Source organism: Lissotriton helveticus, chromosome 8 (assembly GCF_964261635.1).
Source record: "Lissotriton helveticus chromosome 8, aLisHel1.1, whole genome shotgun sequence".
Classification (NCBI taxonomy): domain Eukaryota; kingdom Metazoa; phylum Chordata; class Amphibia; order Caudata; family Salamandridae; genus Lissotriton; species Lissotriton helveticus.
Window position 1 is genome coordinate 1,038,768,533 of NC_136069.1, and position 15,370 is coordinate 1,038,783,902.

At 45.1% G+C, this 15,370-nt stretch overlaps 1 protein-coding gene across 2 annotated transcripts in view; it reads right to left on the bottom strand.

The window, feature by feature from the left end:
* The window catches only part of MAP3K15 (mitogen-activated protein kinase kinase kinase 15), a 1,227,172-nt gene that overhangs the window by 627,787 nt on the left and 584,015 nt on the right, over positions 1 to 15,370 (bottom strand). For both annotated transcript variants that reach the window (XM_078657886.1, XM_078657885.1), the window contains exon 4: positions 5,409 to 5,602. In XM_078657886.1, the coding sequence (XP_078514012.1) occupies positions 5,409 to 5,602 (194 nt within the window). The remainder of the gene's footprint in view (positions 1 to 5,408; positions 5,603 to 15,370) is intronic.

Sequence of the window (15,370 nt, forward strand, 5' to 3'; positions counted from 1 at the left end):
CATGCATAGCACCAACATTTGTAGCCCCGCCTCTCATCCTCAGCAGTAGCAACAGCATTTACAGCACAGCGTCTCATCCTCAGCCATACAACCAGCATTTACAGCACAGCCTCTCATCCTCAGCCATAGCATTAACATTTACAGCACAGCCGCTCATCCTCAGCCATACAACCAGCATTTACAGCATAGTCTCTCATCCTCAGCCATACAACCAGCATTTACAGCACAACCTCTCATCCTCAGCCATAGCATTAACATTTACAGCACAGCCTCTCATCCTCAGCCATACAACCAGCATTTACAGCATAGCCTCTCATCCTCAGCCATACAACCAGCATTTACAGCACAGCCTCTCATCCTCAGCCATAGCATTACCATGTACAGCACAGCCTCAAGTTCTCAGCCAAAATAACAGCATTTACAGCACAACCTCTCATCCTCAGCCATAGCATTAACATTTACAGCACAGCCTCTCATCCTCAGCCATACAACCAGCATTTACAGCATAGCCTCTCATCCTCAGCCATAGCATTAACATTTACAGCACAGCCTCTAGTTCTCAGCCAAAATAACAGCATTTACAGCACAACCTCTCATCCTCAGCCAGAGCACCCGAAATTACAACGCAGCTATAACTGGCCCATCCCACGGCAAGACCTTTCCATGGCTTTAGCCACTAGGCTCTGACACCAACTGCCAGTCACAAACACCACAATGGACCCAGCGCAGGCATGCTTTACTCCCACACAGGGGGCTTATATGTAAAATCAATAACCACCATGATTTGGGTGGCACACATAAACACAGAGAAAATAGTATGTGCCCCACCAGGACAAACAGATATTCGGCAAGTGACTGTCATCAGCACACCACTCAATGACACATTTAGTGCAGCAGTGATACATGCATTAGAACACACAAGATAGTCAGGAAGAGGAAATAACAGACTAGGGATCTGAGTTCGCAGAACAAGATCCAACCTGCAAAAGAAAGCATTTACTTAAGGCATCCATTTCCAGTGACAACCTTCAAGTCAGGAAGCAGCACAGACACGGGAAATAACTAATGACTCCTCCCAACAAGTGGAGCAACAAATGACAAGCAGCAGATGCTGTACATAACACATACATCCCTCAGAACATGGTCCAGTACCATCTAATTGCCCAGGCAACATGACAGTATAGAAGACTGTAAAGACAACTTGACTTTCCGGCTAACCAATAGGAGGAATTCACCTGGCCCCCATTGGTAAGGAAGGTCAGTGGATAGCCGAAACCGACACGTGAGTGATGTGAATTTGTGCTGAAGTAAGTCAAGGTTAGAGCGGCCCCAAATTACATTGTTGCAAAGACCCATTACAGAAGTTAGTCTTGCTGGCACACAGTGTGCACCACAGTCAGTAGGCATCTCAACCTAATATGCATTAGAAGTCGGCGAGCCACTTAAGACTCACGCCAGGCTTGAGCCAGAGGCCCGGCTGTGGCTCAGCTCGAGGTTCTCTTGGATCCATGAGCCCATATCGAGCTGAGTGTTAAGGTGACATTTGGATGCCACCCGCTGTGCCATTAGGTGTCAAGAATTGAAAACAATGCAGAGCCCTTTGGTGTTCAAACAAAAGAGGTAGCCATTTAGTGGGTGAATTGCATAATGTGAAACCAGAAAAACTTGGGACCAATCCTGGCTTCCTTGCTTGACCAAATTGTATGATCCCAGGAAAATATTTTGTTTTACAGAGCATCGTTTTTCTTCATCATTACATTTGAGGGAACCCGTCAACGTGTGATTTCAGGGTGTGCGCTATGTAACAATAATCCAATGGATTAAGGCGAGACGCTACTGCATGTTAAAGAGATGCTTGCTTATATTTGTACATGATGTTTGTTGCATAACTTGAAGGGCAACTATTTCCAGGAGTTGTCTCGTTGATGGGCTCTAGGAGTCCAGGCAGACCCTTCGCTTGGCTCTGGCTCAGCTCTCTCTGTTAATTTGTTGGCTCGCCCACCTCTATAATGGACAGTGGAATTTGCGCCTGCAAGCATGTGTGTGTGAGAGACGCGTGGGAGCTGCCATGTTGGAAGATCTGAACATGAGAGGGGACAGTGAACTTAAATGTTCTATCTGCTAAGATGCTAGACACGCATGTGCAAACCAGGTGATATTTCTGCGACACTTTTTGGCCGTGATCACCGACAACACGTTTAAAAACAAGGACTGTGCATACCCACGCCACACAATACACAACAGCAGATACCAACGGGTGCTGCCCAGTTGCCACGTGCCTGGCATCAAGCTAGAGACATTTCTGATGATTATGCAAGGCAATAAAGAGTTCATAAGCACTCTGCACAAATTAGACAAAAAAGTGATACAGTTCAACTATATTAAAACACAGACGACAACTGAGTTGTCATCTGTGTTTTAATATAGCTGGGGCACGTGAAGGATTACACAAGTAAAAGATCTTACTTCACCATCAAGGATAATGAATTTACACACCATAATTGATCATCAACTCACTACCTAAGGAACTCTGCTGCAACCTGTCCTTCTCTTTCTTCAAACAAGACCTCAAATCTCTACCACTCAACAACTACTTTAACATGCTTCGAAACTGAACTGTTTCCCAAAGATCCAACCCCCATAGACACGAAGGACCCTAGTGAGGTCGCCTGACTCGCTCAGTCTCTAATCTGTCACAAACGCCGGTGCCTTAATGCTGGATTGCTATGCACCCTTGTGACTGTTTTGACTACCTCAATGCTGAATTGCTCTATACTCTTTTGTTGACTGTCCTGACCCACACTTATCCTCGCATGTAGTTAGAGTAATCTTACTCACATAACATGTAAAGTTCTCTGATACTCTGGGGTCTAGCAAGCGCTATATAAAATTCAAATAATAATAATAATAGTATAGATATGACATTGTCTAATATTCCTCCATTTACCTTAGACTTCCAGAGAGTTAACCCTGTGAAACTGACTTCGACTGATATCAAGTGATCCTTGACAAACAGTTGCAGTGTCCATCAGCAACATGTATTCGAACTTGTTTTGCAATTGGTGGGAACTGGATCTCCATAAAGATAACCTATGCTCTCTCTGGGGAAGGTGGGAGGCTTGGGAACATGGGACTGTTTGCTTATCGATGCATCGTAAGGGGGGTTCACTGATGGAACATAGATTTGGTATCAGGAAGCTCCTGGGAACGGCTACCAGGGAGGATGAGGAGAGAGGAAGGTCAAAAGGCCAAGGCCTGCGGGACCTTCGCTCAGATTTCAAGTAAAGTCGACTTCTAATACAACCCAGCAAAAATGCACACAATATGATAAAATGTGTCAAAAGAAAACTCGATTGGCACTTGTGAATTTACCAACAGGGCACATTTTGATAGTTGTGATAGCCCATTTCAGATAGCACGGTTAGTTTGTCAGGAAACACACCAGCAAACCTACTGCACAAATACAGCATTCAATGTAAAATAAAAACGAAGCCGTCAACATAGCAGGATTTTTAACACAATTTGGCAGGTCAGGGAGCTTCAAATACACAGTTAATTCTCCTCCTGTCGGTAAGTGTACGGTGCATGCTTGAATTGACACCTTACCATGAGCCACAGTGACAACTTGATATCAATTCAGCCTGTTTAACATTTTACTTTAAGTCTTATTTTGTGAGCTACCTAATATGACTTTGTGAAGCAGCTACATGACACTGATGCTCAACAAATGAAATTACATTACTAATTTTTAATTTGCAAATGCTTGGATGAGGAGACTTTTTGTCTCTTCGGCACCACTCCAGCCTCCACTCCTCCATGTACTCCCCTCAGCCAAGGGTTGATATGTTTCCACCTGGCGCTCCGGACTCATAATGACTGAACCTCACACTACGCCCTGATTGGTTAGCCTACGCCAAATGGCGCAAAACCCTCTCCTTCTTCACCGAACCAACCAGGCTGTCCTAGCCCGGCCCTTCATTGAAGCGTGGAAGGGATTATGGGCAACTCCCTACATTGAACCATTATTTTATCCCTGGTCAAGTCTGGTAGGGATTTGTGGAAGTACCCTGCTACCCAGCCTGCCGCCAATGCCTGAGGCCTTCTCCTAGGCATGGGCGGTATGGGCAGCTGCCCAGGGCCTCGCGCTCAGGGGGGCCCCGCCGCCGGCCCCGCAGTAGACCAGACACAGAGCAGTGGGCCCACCGCCGGCCGGCCTGCCATGAAATGGGGCGCCGGCCGGCCCGCAGTTACCGTGCACGCACCCCACCACCAAGCTTAGTGAGGACCAACTAGCTTAGTGGTGGTGGTGGTGCCGGCCCGTGCGCAGTGCGCGGGTGCCAGGCCGTTAAAGATGTGGGTCCCAGGGCCGTCAATCTGGTAGCGTGCGAAAGCGCTACCAATGACGGCCCTGGACGTAATTTTCGCAGCCCCCGCTCTAACAGCACTGACGCACAGACCTGGTGACGCAGCATGCACCCCGTACGCGCCGCGCGCTCCCTGGCCAGGAGGGTGAAGTCGGGAGTCGGTTCGGGACGGGCGGGCCGCGTTGTTGGTTGGCAATGCTGGCATAAATAAAGAGTTAACGTCTTAAGGTAAGAAAGACGAGACCTGGCTGGCTGGTCCATGATCGCTTGTTGTTTGTCATTCATTCGTTTTCACCTCCATACAATTATCCCAGTGCAATACCCCTTTCACATACTCACTTCTGCATCAAACCACCCTCAAGTCTCTGCCACCACTCAGGAGCCTGAGAAATTGTACAACCTCTCCTCTGTACTGTTCTACTTGTGTCACTCATATCTCAGCAGCTTCCATGTGCCTTTTTGACATACATTATGATATGAGCAAACTTCACACCTTGGGTTGACTAATGGATGTCCACAAATGTACTCCCTATTCTGACCATCATATAAGTGAATTGAGGAAGTTTGCTTCTAGCACTGCTGCTGAATACCCTGTGTCCGTTTATACTCTCCATAAAGGGCAGATAGACCTTGCTTTGGCCAAGGCATCCGACTAAATTGCACTCATTGTGCTGACTTTTGAAATGAGTACTTTTTAAACTTTTGTACCCTGGATAGCCTGTGGCAATTCTGCCTTTCATAGCAGTCAAACAAAAGTATACTTCGGTCACACTTTAAAAAAATTGCTGCGCTCCGTCAACCCAAGTACCGCCATTTTGCAGGGTAATTTTTTTTCTTTTTTAAAAGCGCTTTCCATAGAAGTTCATAAGGGCCCCGAATTCCATCCTGTTCCGATTCGGCACATGGATGGACTCTTTCATTCAGCCTGGCACAGTTAGGCTTCATACACTTCGAGGCAAAGTGAGCACTCAACAAATGAACGTTAATAAAGAAAAGAATGTAAGCTGCGTGGGCATGTGAGCACGCACACGCACGCTAAATTACCATGACGTCACGTGAATGTCCTTGAGCAGGCTGATGAACCTGTCCATCAGGGGGAGACACAAGGGCCCCAGCAGGTTGTCCCAGTTCGGCTGCATGTACTCCGAGGCCCTCCGCTGGGCGTCGCTCTCACAGCAGAAGTAATCAGCACACGGCGTGACGATGTACGGAATGAAGTAGTAATTCCCACTAGAAGCCTGCAAAACATAACAAAGTGAGAAGAGTTAAAGTCAAGTTAACCGGAAGTATAGCACGCTCAAGAGAAAGTAACACTGCATAATTTCAAAAGGCTTGTTCGATTCTTTTATGATACTTGTTATCGAAATAAAGCAATTTGACTTAAAAAATAATAATTTTATAGTAAGCCATGCATGTAAGGTGCCTTCATGGATTCCAGTTAAAGCGCTGCGAGGCCTCCGGGTAGTCTATGCGCTATACAAGTATAATTTTTCATTTCATTTCATCTTCGGAGATAGGAGAACAGTCAGAAACAAATATATACTGCATAAACGACTTTCAACATGCTCAGGCTGCCATTCACATAACTTACAACACGTCTCCCAACACGTCTCCGAGGACCTCACCGTGGGTGAGGAGGGCACTGTCCCTGGTATATTTGCCACACACGTACTGCTGTTACATTAGGCCAAGCTTCTGCATTCTGGGGCATATTATCAACGCTTTGCGATAAATATTGCAAAGCGCGCTTAGCGCTCATTTTTTTATCGCCGGATATCGTGGGAATTTATCGCTGTGATAGCGCGTTATTAGCAACGCGTATCTCCAAGGTGATATGAAATCCAGCGATAGCCGTGATAACATGCTGTATCGTGGGATAACAAGCGATGATTTCCCTGCGATACCGCAAACCTTGCTGATAGGCAGGCATGGACTCAGCCATGCAATCCACCTCCCATGTTAAAGATGGCTAAGTTGTATTTTTAGCAGGTGTTAGAAACCTGCGATGAAGGGGGCTTAGCGCGGCTTTTAAGCTCGCATCGTGGGTCTTGTGCAGCCTTGCTAATATCACGAAGCTGTGTTAGCGAGTGTTTGCCAAGGAGTTGTGTGGAGGAGCACCCACTTTGCATGTCATTAGCGATAAGTATCGCTGACATGCAAAGCGCACCAAAACAGTAGCTTTCGCCATAAAGCTGTCCCTAACAGCTGTTAGAGACAGCTTGCTAATAGGGCGATAAAAATATCGCCGCTTTAGCGGCAAAAAGTGCAGCTAAAGTGGTGATATCGCCCTTGCTAATATGCCCCTCTGCCTTTTCATTTCACGTTCGTGAGTGCCAGCAAATGTTATCAGCTAATGTATTTGAGGAGGTTAGGTCTAATAGCTGGAGCTGTGGACTCTTCGCGACCGCAAAGGGGCTAGTTTGCACCTGAACCATGTCGCTGGCAGTGAAATTCAGCACAAACCGTCGCCAGCCCATCTGTTCCCACAGCAAACATCGATCGCTTGCCTGTCTGCGATGCCCAGCCTATTCTTCGCGCCACGCCAACCACCGACCGTGACAATCTCCTTGCTCCCTGTGACCCTCTCCAAATCGCACCAGGTTCTTGGCACAAAAGTTGAGAAGGTAAAACTTCAGTGGAACTAATCTGGGACTGTATCCGACCTTCGTTCCATTGCGGTCGGCCTCAACTGGGCATAGGCAGGCTTCAGGCAGAAGAGCAGTCCTCTTGGTGCAGAAGGCAGTCCTCTGAAGTACACAGCAGGCCGCGGGCAGCATGGCAGTCCTCTGTGAGTCCTTCCGCAAGTCCAGGAAAGAACAGAAGAGTGGGTCTCAGTGTCCCATTTTTATACCTAGTGCCCACTTTGAAGTAGAAAACACTTCAGGCGTTTCCCCCACAAAAGTGTCTGACTTTCTGGCTACCCTGTCCTGGTACCATTGTGTCTCCAGTCACAATAGACTACTGTGGAGATATTTGTGTGTGAGCTGAGGCAGTGGCTTTGAAATGAAACTAGGGCTGTGCATAGCTCTGCCCACCATGCTGCCTTGGATGGCCCATCCTGCCAAAACCCAGTTCCTTGTGTGGCAGATCTGTGACTTGGGGTTAATGTTTTGCCAATGTGAAACATTCCCTCCATCACCTTGTGTGTTTTGCTGTTCGCCCTATGTGGGAAGGATATGCCCAGACGTGGGTCCCGTGCTCACTATGCCACTGGAGTCAAGCTGTCCTGGCTGATGATGGCTGATAGCCTGAAACCGGTCCTAGGATGCTTGATTCCGGTCCGGGTAAGACATGGCTTGGCAGTTCGGGCTGGACTGTTCCCATGAGGCACAGGGTCAAGACTAATTTGCATATGGCCATGTCTGAACTGGGGTGGCGTAGTGAGCAAAATAACGATGGTTTAAACACAGATCTGTGACTGGGGTGAATGTTTTGCCAATGTGCAACATTCCCTCCATCACCTTGTGTGTTTTGCTGTTCGCCCTATGTGGGAAGGATATGCCCAGACGTGGGTCCCGTGCTCACTATGCCACTGGAGTCAAGCTATCCTGGCTGATGACGGATTATAGCCAGAAACCGGTACTAGGATGCTTTATTCCGGTCCAGGGAAGACATGGCTTGGCAGTTCGGGCTGGACTGTTCCCATGAGGCACAGGGTCAAGACTGATTTTATACGGCCATGTCTGAACTAGGGTGGCGTGGTGAGCAAAATAACGATGGATTAAACCCAGATCTGTGACTGGGGGTGAATGTTTTGCCAATGTGCAACATTCTGTCCATCACCTTGTGTGTGCTGCTTTTCGGGAGGTAGACACAAACACAAAATGCCAAATACACCTAGTCATGTGACCCAGGAAACAGGCGGCAGGTGGCAGGTGCCATGTGGCTAAGACAAGAAAATGCAAACTTTCTAAGTTGCATTTTCAAAATTGTGACTTAAAATCCAACTTTACCATTAAAGAAGATTTTGAATTACAATTCCTGGGACCCCAAGCATATTTCTACCTGCTCCCAAACGCAAGCTTATTAAATGTAATAACCTAACCCAATTTATTTTATGGGAGAGATAAGCCTCATACTAACGGAAAATGATTTGGGAGTTTTTCACTACCAGGACATGTAAAACTTTAAATAATATGTTCAACTTTTTGTTTACTATTCACCCTGCCCTATGGGGCTGTCTAGGACCTACCTTAGGGGTGACCTATATGTAATGAAAAGGGAGTTTTAGGCTTGGCAAGAGGATTATTTTGAAAAACCAAAGGAAATGATGGACGGAGCGTTGACAATACAAGCACTCACCCCCAGTCAACTGATCCCCTTTTGTATCGCTTTGTTCACCCTAAGTGTGGCAGGGTATGCTCAGACGTGAGTCCCTTGCTCACTTGGCCACTGGATTCAAGATAGCCTGGCTGATGAGGATTATGAATCCCAAACCGGTCCCGGGATGCTTGTTTCCGGTCCAGGGAAGACATGGCTTGGCAGTCCGGGCTGGACTGTTCCCATGAGGCACAGGGTCAGACTGATTTGCATATGGCCATGTCTAAACTGGGGTGGCTGAGTGGGCTAAAGAATGGTGATGGATTAAACCCTGATCAGTTGACTGGGGTGAGTGTTTGATTTGCTCAAACGCTCAGTCCATCATCCCCTTTTGTATCGCAAGAGGATTATTTTGCCAAGTCTAATTGGCAGTTTAAAACTGCCTATAAGTTGCACTGCCAGACCAGAGCCATTTTAAACAAGCATTTGCAATGCAATAGGTCTCGCAGTCGTTAGAGTTTGAGCCATTGGCATTGTAAATGGCACTGCCTTTTATTTATGTGTTATTTAACGTTTTAAAAACCAACACATAGATAAAAGACATTGCCATTTACAATGCCAATGGCTCAAAGTCTAACAACTGCGAGACCTATTGCATTGCAAATGCATGTTGTTGTAGCTACCCGGAAACCGAATGAATCAGTTTGGATGTTTCAAACTACTAATGTAAGTGCTTTAAATGGACAGGTACTGTCCGGTACTTCTGCACTTCTTTTAACTTGCAAGGGAGAATACCTGCATCTCTCAGCACTGCAACAATGCATTTGATGGGACCGTACCGGCATACTACCGGCAAGTACCGATGCTTACTCTAGTAAGCATTTAACATTGTAACCAATGGCATGTGCTGCTGCTCATTTCATGCAACAACTGCCGAACGGTTTGCTTTAGAAAGCATGTTATGCCTCGGTGCCTACAACGAACAAACTTACATTCGTTACAAGCGAACTTCAACTAATGTAGGTTGCAGACATTCACTGATTGCACTGTGGAGCTGGGTGTGAACAGCGTGACATAATGTGGGTAGGTAGAAGTTGAGAAAGCGTCCCAAGACAACCACTTTGAACAAGAGAGCCAACAAAAAGAGAGAAGAAGGTGAACAAAAGACAGAGCAAGGCAGAAGGGACAAAATACGCAGCAATATGGAGAGGGACCGGAATGTGATAAAGAGATCCGGAGAGACGGCGAGAAACCTGCAAAGCGTATAGCGGGAAGGAGAGGGGCTGCAGAGACATCGAATATTTATTTATAGGCAGCACTTTTACCCAGAGGTCTCGAGGGATGTGAACCTGGAGAATAATTACAGCTGCATCCACACAGTAAGAGACACAGCAGGAGCAGAGGCTAACCAAGGTGCGGAAAATACCGCAATCATTAACTGCGAAAGGAAGCCACGGAAGGGATAGAGAGGGCAGGGAGGGTCGGGTGAGGGAGGGTTGACGGATGGAGAGAGACGGGGACGGAGGGGGTAAACAGAAGAAGAAAGCGAGCTAGAGGTGGGGCGAGAGGTTGACAGATAAAAAGCAGGTGGCACGAGTAGACAGGAATTTGGTTTGAGGGCTAAATGTACGGAAAACGAATGAAGAGGTAGGGAGAAAGATTGGCAGATGACAACATATGAACAAATGGGAAGAGAGCGGGAGAGACATGGATAGATGTAACGAGGTACACATTGAGAGAGATGCGTGAGACAAGGAAAGCGAGAGAAAGACTAGGGAAAGGGGTAGAAAGAAAACAAGCTCGGCATTGCGTGGCGGGAGGGGGCGGGGGGAACGTCGGAGGGGGGGAGGAGAAGTCTGGGCAGGCAGGATGACTCAGGGGAGGGGGCGGAGCGGGGCAGAGCGGCATGTGGGTGTGAAGAAGCCGGCCCTTTGAAGTGAAGCTAAGCTTCACTTCAAAAGGTGTCGGAGGAATGCGGGCGGCTGTGCACGCGCTTTTAAGCTCAATGCACATGCGCATTGAGCTTAAAAGTCACGGGCACTGCAAGGAATCGCCACGATTCCTTGCAAGTTAGATAAAGTCTGGATGAGCCCCTATAGTCTCGCTTGCTCGATGCGCATGCGCATCGACAGGCGAGACCTAAAAAGGTGGCACAATGAGTGCTGCAGCCCCACTAGCAGCATTTAATTTGCTGGCTCTGGGTACACATAGTACCACTTTACTAGAGACTTAAAGTAAATTAAATGTGATAATTGGGTTTAAGACAATTTTACCATGTTTAAAGGAGAACGCGCAATCACTTTAGCACTGGTTACCAGTGGCACATGTCCTATTTACCACATCAATAATATTCAGTATTTTCTTTCTGTTACTGCAAGTATCTCTCCCTAAAATAAAGCCCACTTGGTTAGACCAGATTAAGTCTGGGTGCAGACCCTCTAGTCTTCCCACCAACACCTTGGCAAATAACTTCCCATCTAGGTTGAGTTATGTGATGAGCCTATATTATTAGCATCTGGTGTCATCTTTACCAGGTTAGCGAAGTAAGCTAATAGGGTTTTCTGTCATAGACGACATCAAGGAAGTCTGTGAAATCATGTTATACATAAGTTTCGTTAGCGAAGCATGTCAAGTTGATAACTCTGTCACTACATCCAAGGAGACTTCCCCTTAAATTTCGCCTGCATACAAGCTAGTTTGTTCAGCTCATAATTCAGCAGCTAATAGGTTGCCTGATTTATTGCCTTTGATTATACTTCACAGTTTAACTGTTGAAGAGGTAAATAGCCCTGTCTTATTCTGTAAATATAATTTATAGCCTTAGGATATGACTGTTACAAGTACTCAGATAAAGACAAAATTCTTCAACATTAGATTTATTGTCTGGAAGTTAGACCCAAGTTATTTGAGTCCCCGCTGTCTTCTCTCATCTTGCATCCACCAACCATTCTCCTTCAAACGCTAAAACCATTCCAACTTCCAAATATTCTATAAATGTCAGGCTAAACATTCTATAACCTCTAACTCTACAACTTACAATCTAGGTGGCCAGTACCACAACAACCTTCTCCACACCTTTTGAGATGATGTGGTTTTATGTTTAACCTCTGATTGCTGCAGTTCTTGATGTAGATTTCTTACTACTGTATCCTGTTGATTCCTGGTCTAAGCTGCCTCTGCTATAAATTATTCCCAGCCTACTGCTCTCATTGCTTTCCAGTGTGCCATTAGGCTTACTTCCTCATTCCCATTATTGTACTACTATTTCAATATATGTAGGCCGCTAATTCCAATATGACATCTGGTTTCTTGTTCAGAAGATACCAATTTATTTGTGGTTACTGAATGTTTGCTGTCAGACTCAGGAAAGTTCAGACTAACCAGTAACCAACATTGCATCTCAGCATCCAAGTTGAATCCATTCCTTCTAACACTTAATCCATTCACTTTCCTTCTTGTGTAATCAGCAGTTCACCATTGCCACCTCGTGAGAGTTTGTTTATTTAATTAATGGTGAAACATAAAAGTGTGATCATCTCATGCGATCTTGAGTAGTGGTGACTTACATAACTCCTGCGACTTACAGGACACTGGTGCATCAAGCACAGACCTGACGTCAACCTAACAGAAAAACAGAGCCTTTCTGAACAGACCACATCAAGGCAATCCTTCCTGGCATGAAATCAACACACTAGCTGCTGGTAAGGATTCGGATTTATTTTTATTCTGATGTAGTATGAACAAAAGATCCTTTTAGCCACTGAAATTAATCTAATGTTGTCAAACATGTTTATCCGTATTCCATCTCTGCCATCAGGTCTTGACAAAACACATCTATATGTTGATACAAAGAGCCACCCAATCTGGAATGAAAATTACTACAATATTGTATAAATACACAAAGAAAGAGAAAATGGAAACTCGGACTGAGATAGTGAGCAGTCTGCCCTCATTAGAAAGAGTGCCACTTAGCAACAAAGTCAAGGAAATTCATAATAATATATTTACAATGTTATGGTGACAGATTGGAATAACCCTATCCCACGCGGTCTTAGTCATGTATCCCATGTCAGTTAATATTCTGTTGATCTTCTCCAGGTTACTAGGTCGTATCACATGCATGCTGATATGCACTTAGTTAACAGATTCATCTCGCTATACACTTTTCTCGCGTTGTTCGAAAAATAGCCTTTCTCTTCTTCACTATTCATTTTTAACTGCACACTTGCTTGGATAACTTAACTTTTGTTTTTTTTAATATCTTAGTATTATTTAGATTTTATTTATTAATCCATCAATAAAACAAAATGTAATAAGTAAAACTTGAATACCAGAGAGTTATGCACAATCATTCGGGATACTGCAGGCCACATTTTAAATTTATAAGGATCACTATCCACTGCCATAAGAACTAAGGATACAATATTCCATTTGATTCACGCAATAAGCTTTTTCTCCTGGTTTATTATTAGAGTGTACCCTGTACCTCAAAGTTGTTTATCTTGGGGTCAGTAAAGGCTTCCGACTTCACGTCAGTGGCCTCTAATTAAAGACGGGCAGGTCTAACTGTGTTCTGACATTTGGATGGATCACCCAAGCAGAACATGCCACACATAGAACCTTAACCCTTTGCATGCGGATGACGGAACCGCTCCGTCATCAGCTGCGGTGGCGCTGTGCTGATGACGGAGCGGTTCCGTCATGGCCCTGCCGCCGCGCCTGCGCTGGGCATTCTATTGAGTGGGCGGGGCCATGACGGAACCGCTCCGTCATGAGCACAGCCCAACCGCGGCTGATGACGGAGCGGTTCCGTCACCAGCATGCGGCCGCCGCGCGGCCGCCTAGCCCCTTTAGCACTGCGGCAGAATAGCCGCCGCAGTGAAGGGGTTAAAAGGCTATCCTCGCACTCTGGGTCCAGCTAGAAAGCCAGCCAACCAAGTGCCAGACACCTGAGTTAGGGTACTCGCCCAGTGTGGCTAGGGCATGTTTCTTCTGGAACCCAGGCCGAAGCAATCTGATCAGCTGTTACTCGACTCCTATGCGTGCTACGGCTTCCACACAGGCAGGACTGTAGCCATTGTAGGTTAGACCAGCAGACCTTCTGCAGTCTTTGGGAAGGCTCACTCCAGTCTAGAGCAGGCAGGTAGAGTTTCACACCAAACACACAGGAACATTCTCAGAAAGGTCCACACATGTGTGATGTCAATGTATCTCTTCAACAAACAAGGTAAGGCTTCAACATATATTGTACAATTACACTGAATGGAAAAAATAGTGCAGCTTACAGGAGCCACTAAACATTCTGCTTTGGAACGGGAGATATAAATGCATTAAAATATATTAACACAACACCTTATTGAGGAGGAGTTGACATTCTGTTGTCACCTGGCATTTCAGTACTTTTATAGATTTATATTGCACTGGCTTTAATGCTTTTCACCATAGCAATTCGACTATCTTGACCTTCCTAGTCCCAATACTTTGCCAGGTACAACATCTCCAATTGCATCAGAAAAAGAAGAAGGCACATGTAAAAGGTTGATGGTCAAATGCTATTTTGCAGAGGCACCTCTGGTGTGCAATTAATGGTGCCTTATTGAAAAAGGTTTTGCATCTAATGCTTTTATTATTCACCTTTTGCCCATTTTCTGTTTAGTCTTTATAGACAAGCTCAATTTTAATTACAAACAGCTGCATTCTACGAAGTGGTATTAAAAAATGTACTTCTAAATATTGAATTGTATCAATATGGAATGCCAGATCTGACTTGCACAATGTTGTTAGGGCAAGTAGATTTGGAGAAGGAGTAGTAAATCTACACTGTCTTGTATGTATGCTCACCTTGAAAATATTGTGAACATCGATATCTTCAAGTCTACACTGCTGTAGGTCAATATTTGTAATTCAGTATCTTGACAAGATAATTACCATTTGAGTCTATTCACACACACATTTGCACAGAATCTGTGATAACTCTCCTCCTGTGAGATAAAATGTACAGATTACAAACTACTGTGGACACAGACGGTGTATACACGCTATTACGTAGTACAGTCTACAATGTACAGCACTGCTGTTTCTTAAGCAATGCAATATCTTAACTCCTGGTTAGTGTGTAGAGAGAAAATATAAAACATGTACAAATATGTATACATTTGATGTTGCATCATTATTCACCAACATACCACATGAGGATGGTCGTATGGCATTATCTGAAGCTCTTAAAAAATACATTTTACCTTCAATGGTAAACACTCTCTGCATATACAAGTAACTTTCATGGGCAAACTAGAGGACTATATACTTTCTGCTTCTAGCATCAAACCACTGGTATGGCTAAGATGCATTGATGATATATTTATGATATGGAATGCAAGAGGTAGAAAATTGGAAGAAGTTTACAGCTCATATCAACAGTATCCACCCTGCCATCAAATTTACAAACAGCAATACTAAACAGAGTCACCATCTCCCTTTTCTGGAAGTGCTACTCATCCTTTATGAACAAAAAATGATAACTGATCTGTACTGCAAGCCTACAGATGCTTATTTGTATCAAAACTGGATTTCATGTCACTCACATGTCAACCACACCACACTAAACTCAGCGTCATTTACAGCCAAGAATGAAATGCATCTGCAGTAATGAGGACACTTTTATAGAGCATCTACAGGAGCTTGCTAGGTTATTTCAAATATGGGGCTATCCTCTTTATATAACACACAACAAATTGACCAGTCTTTGC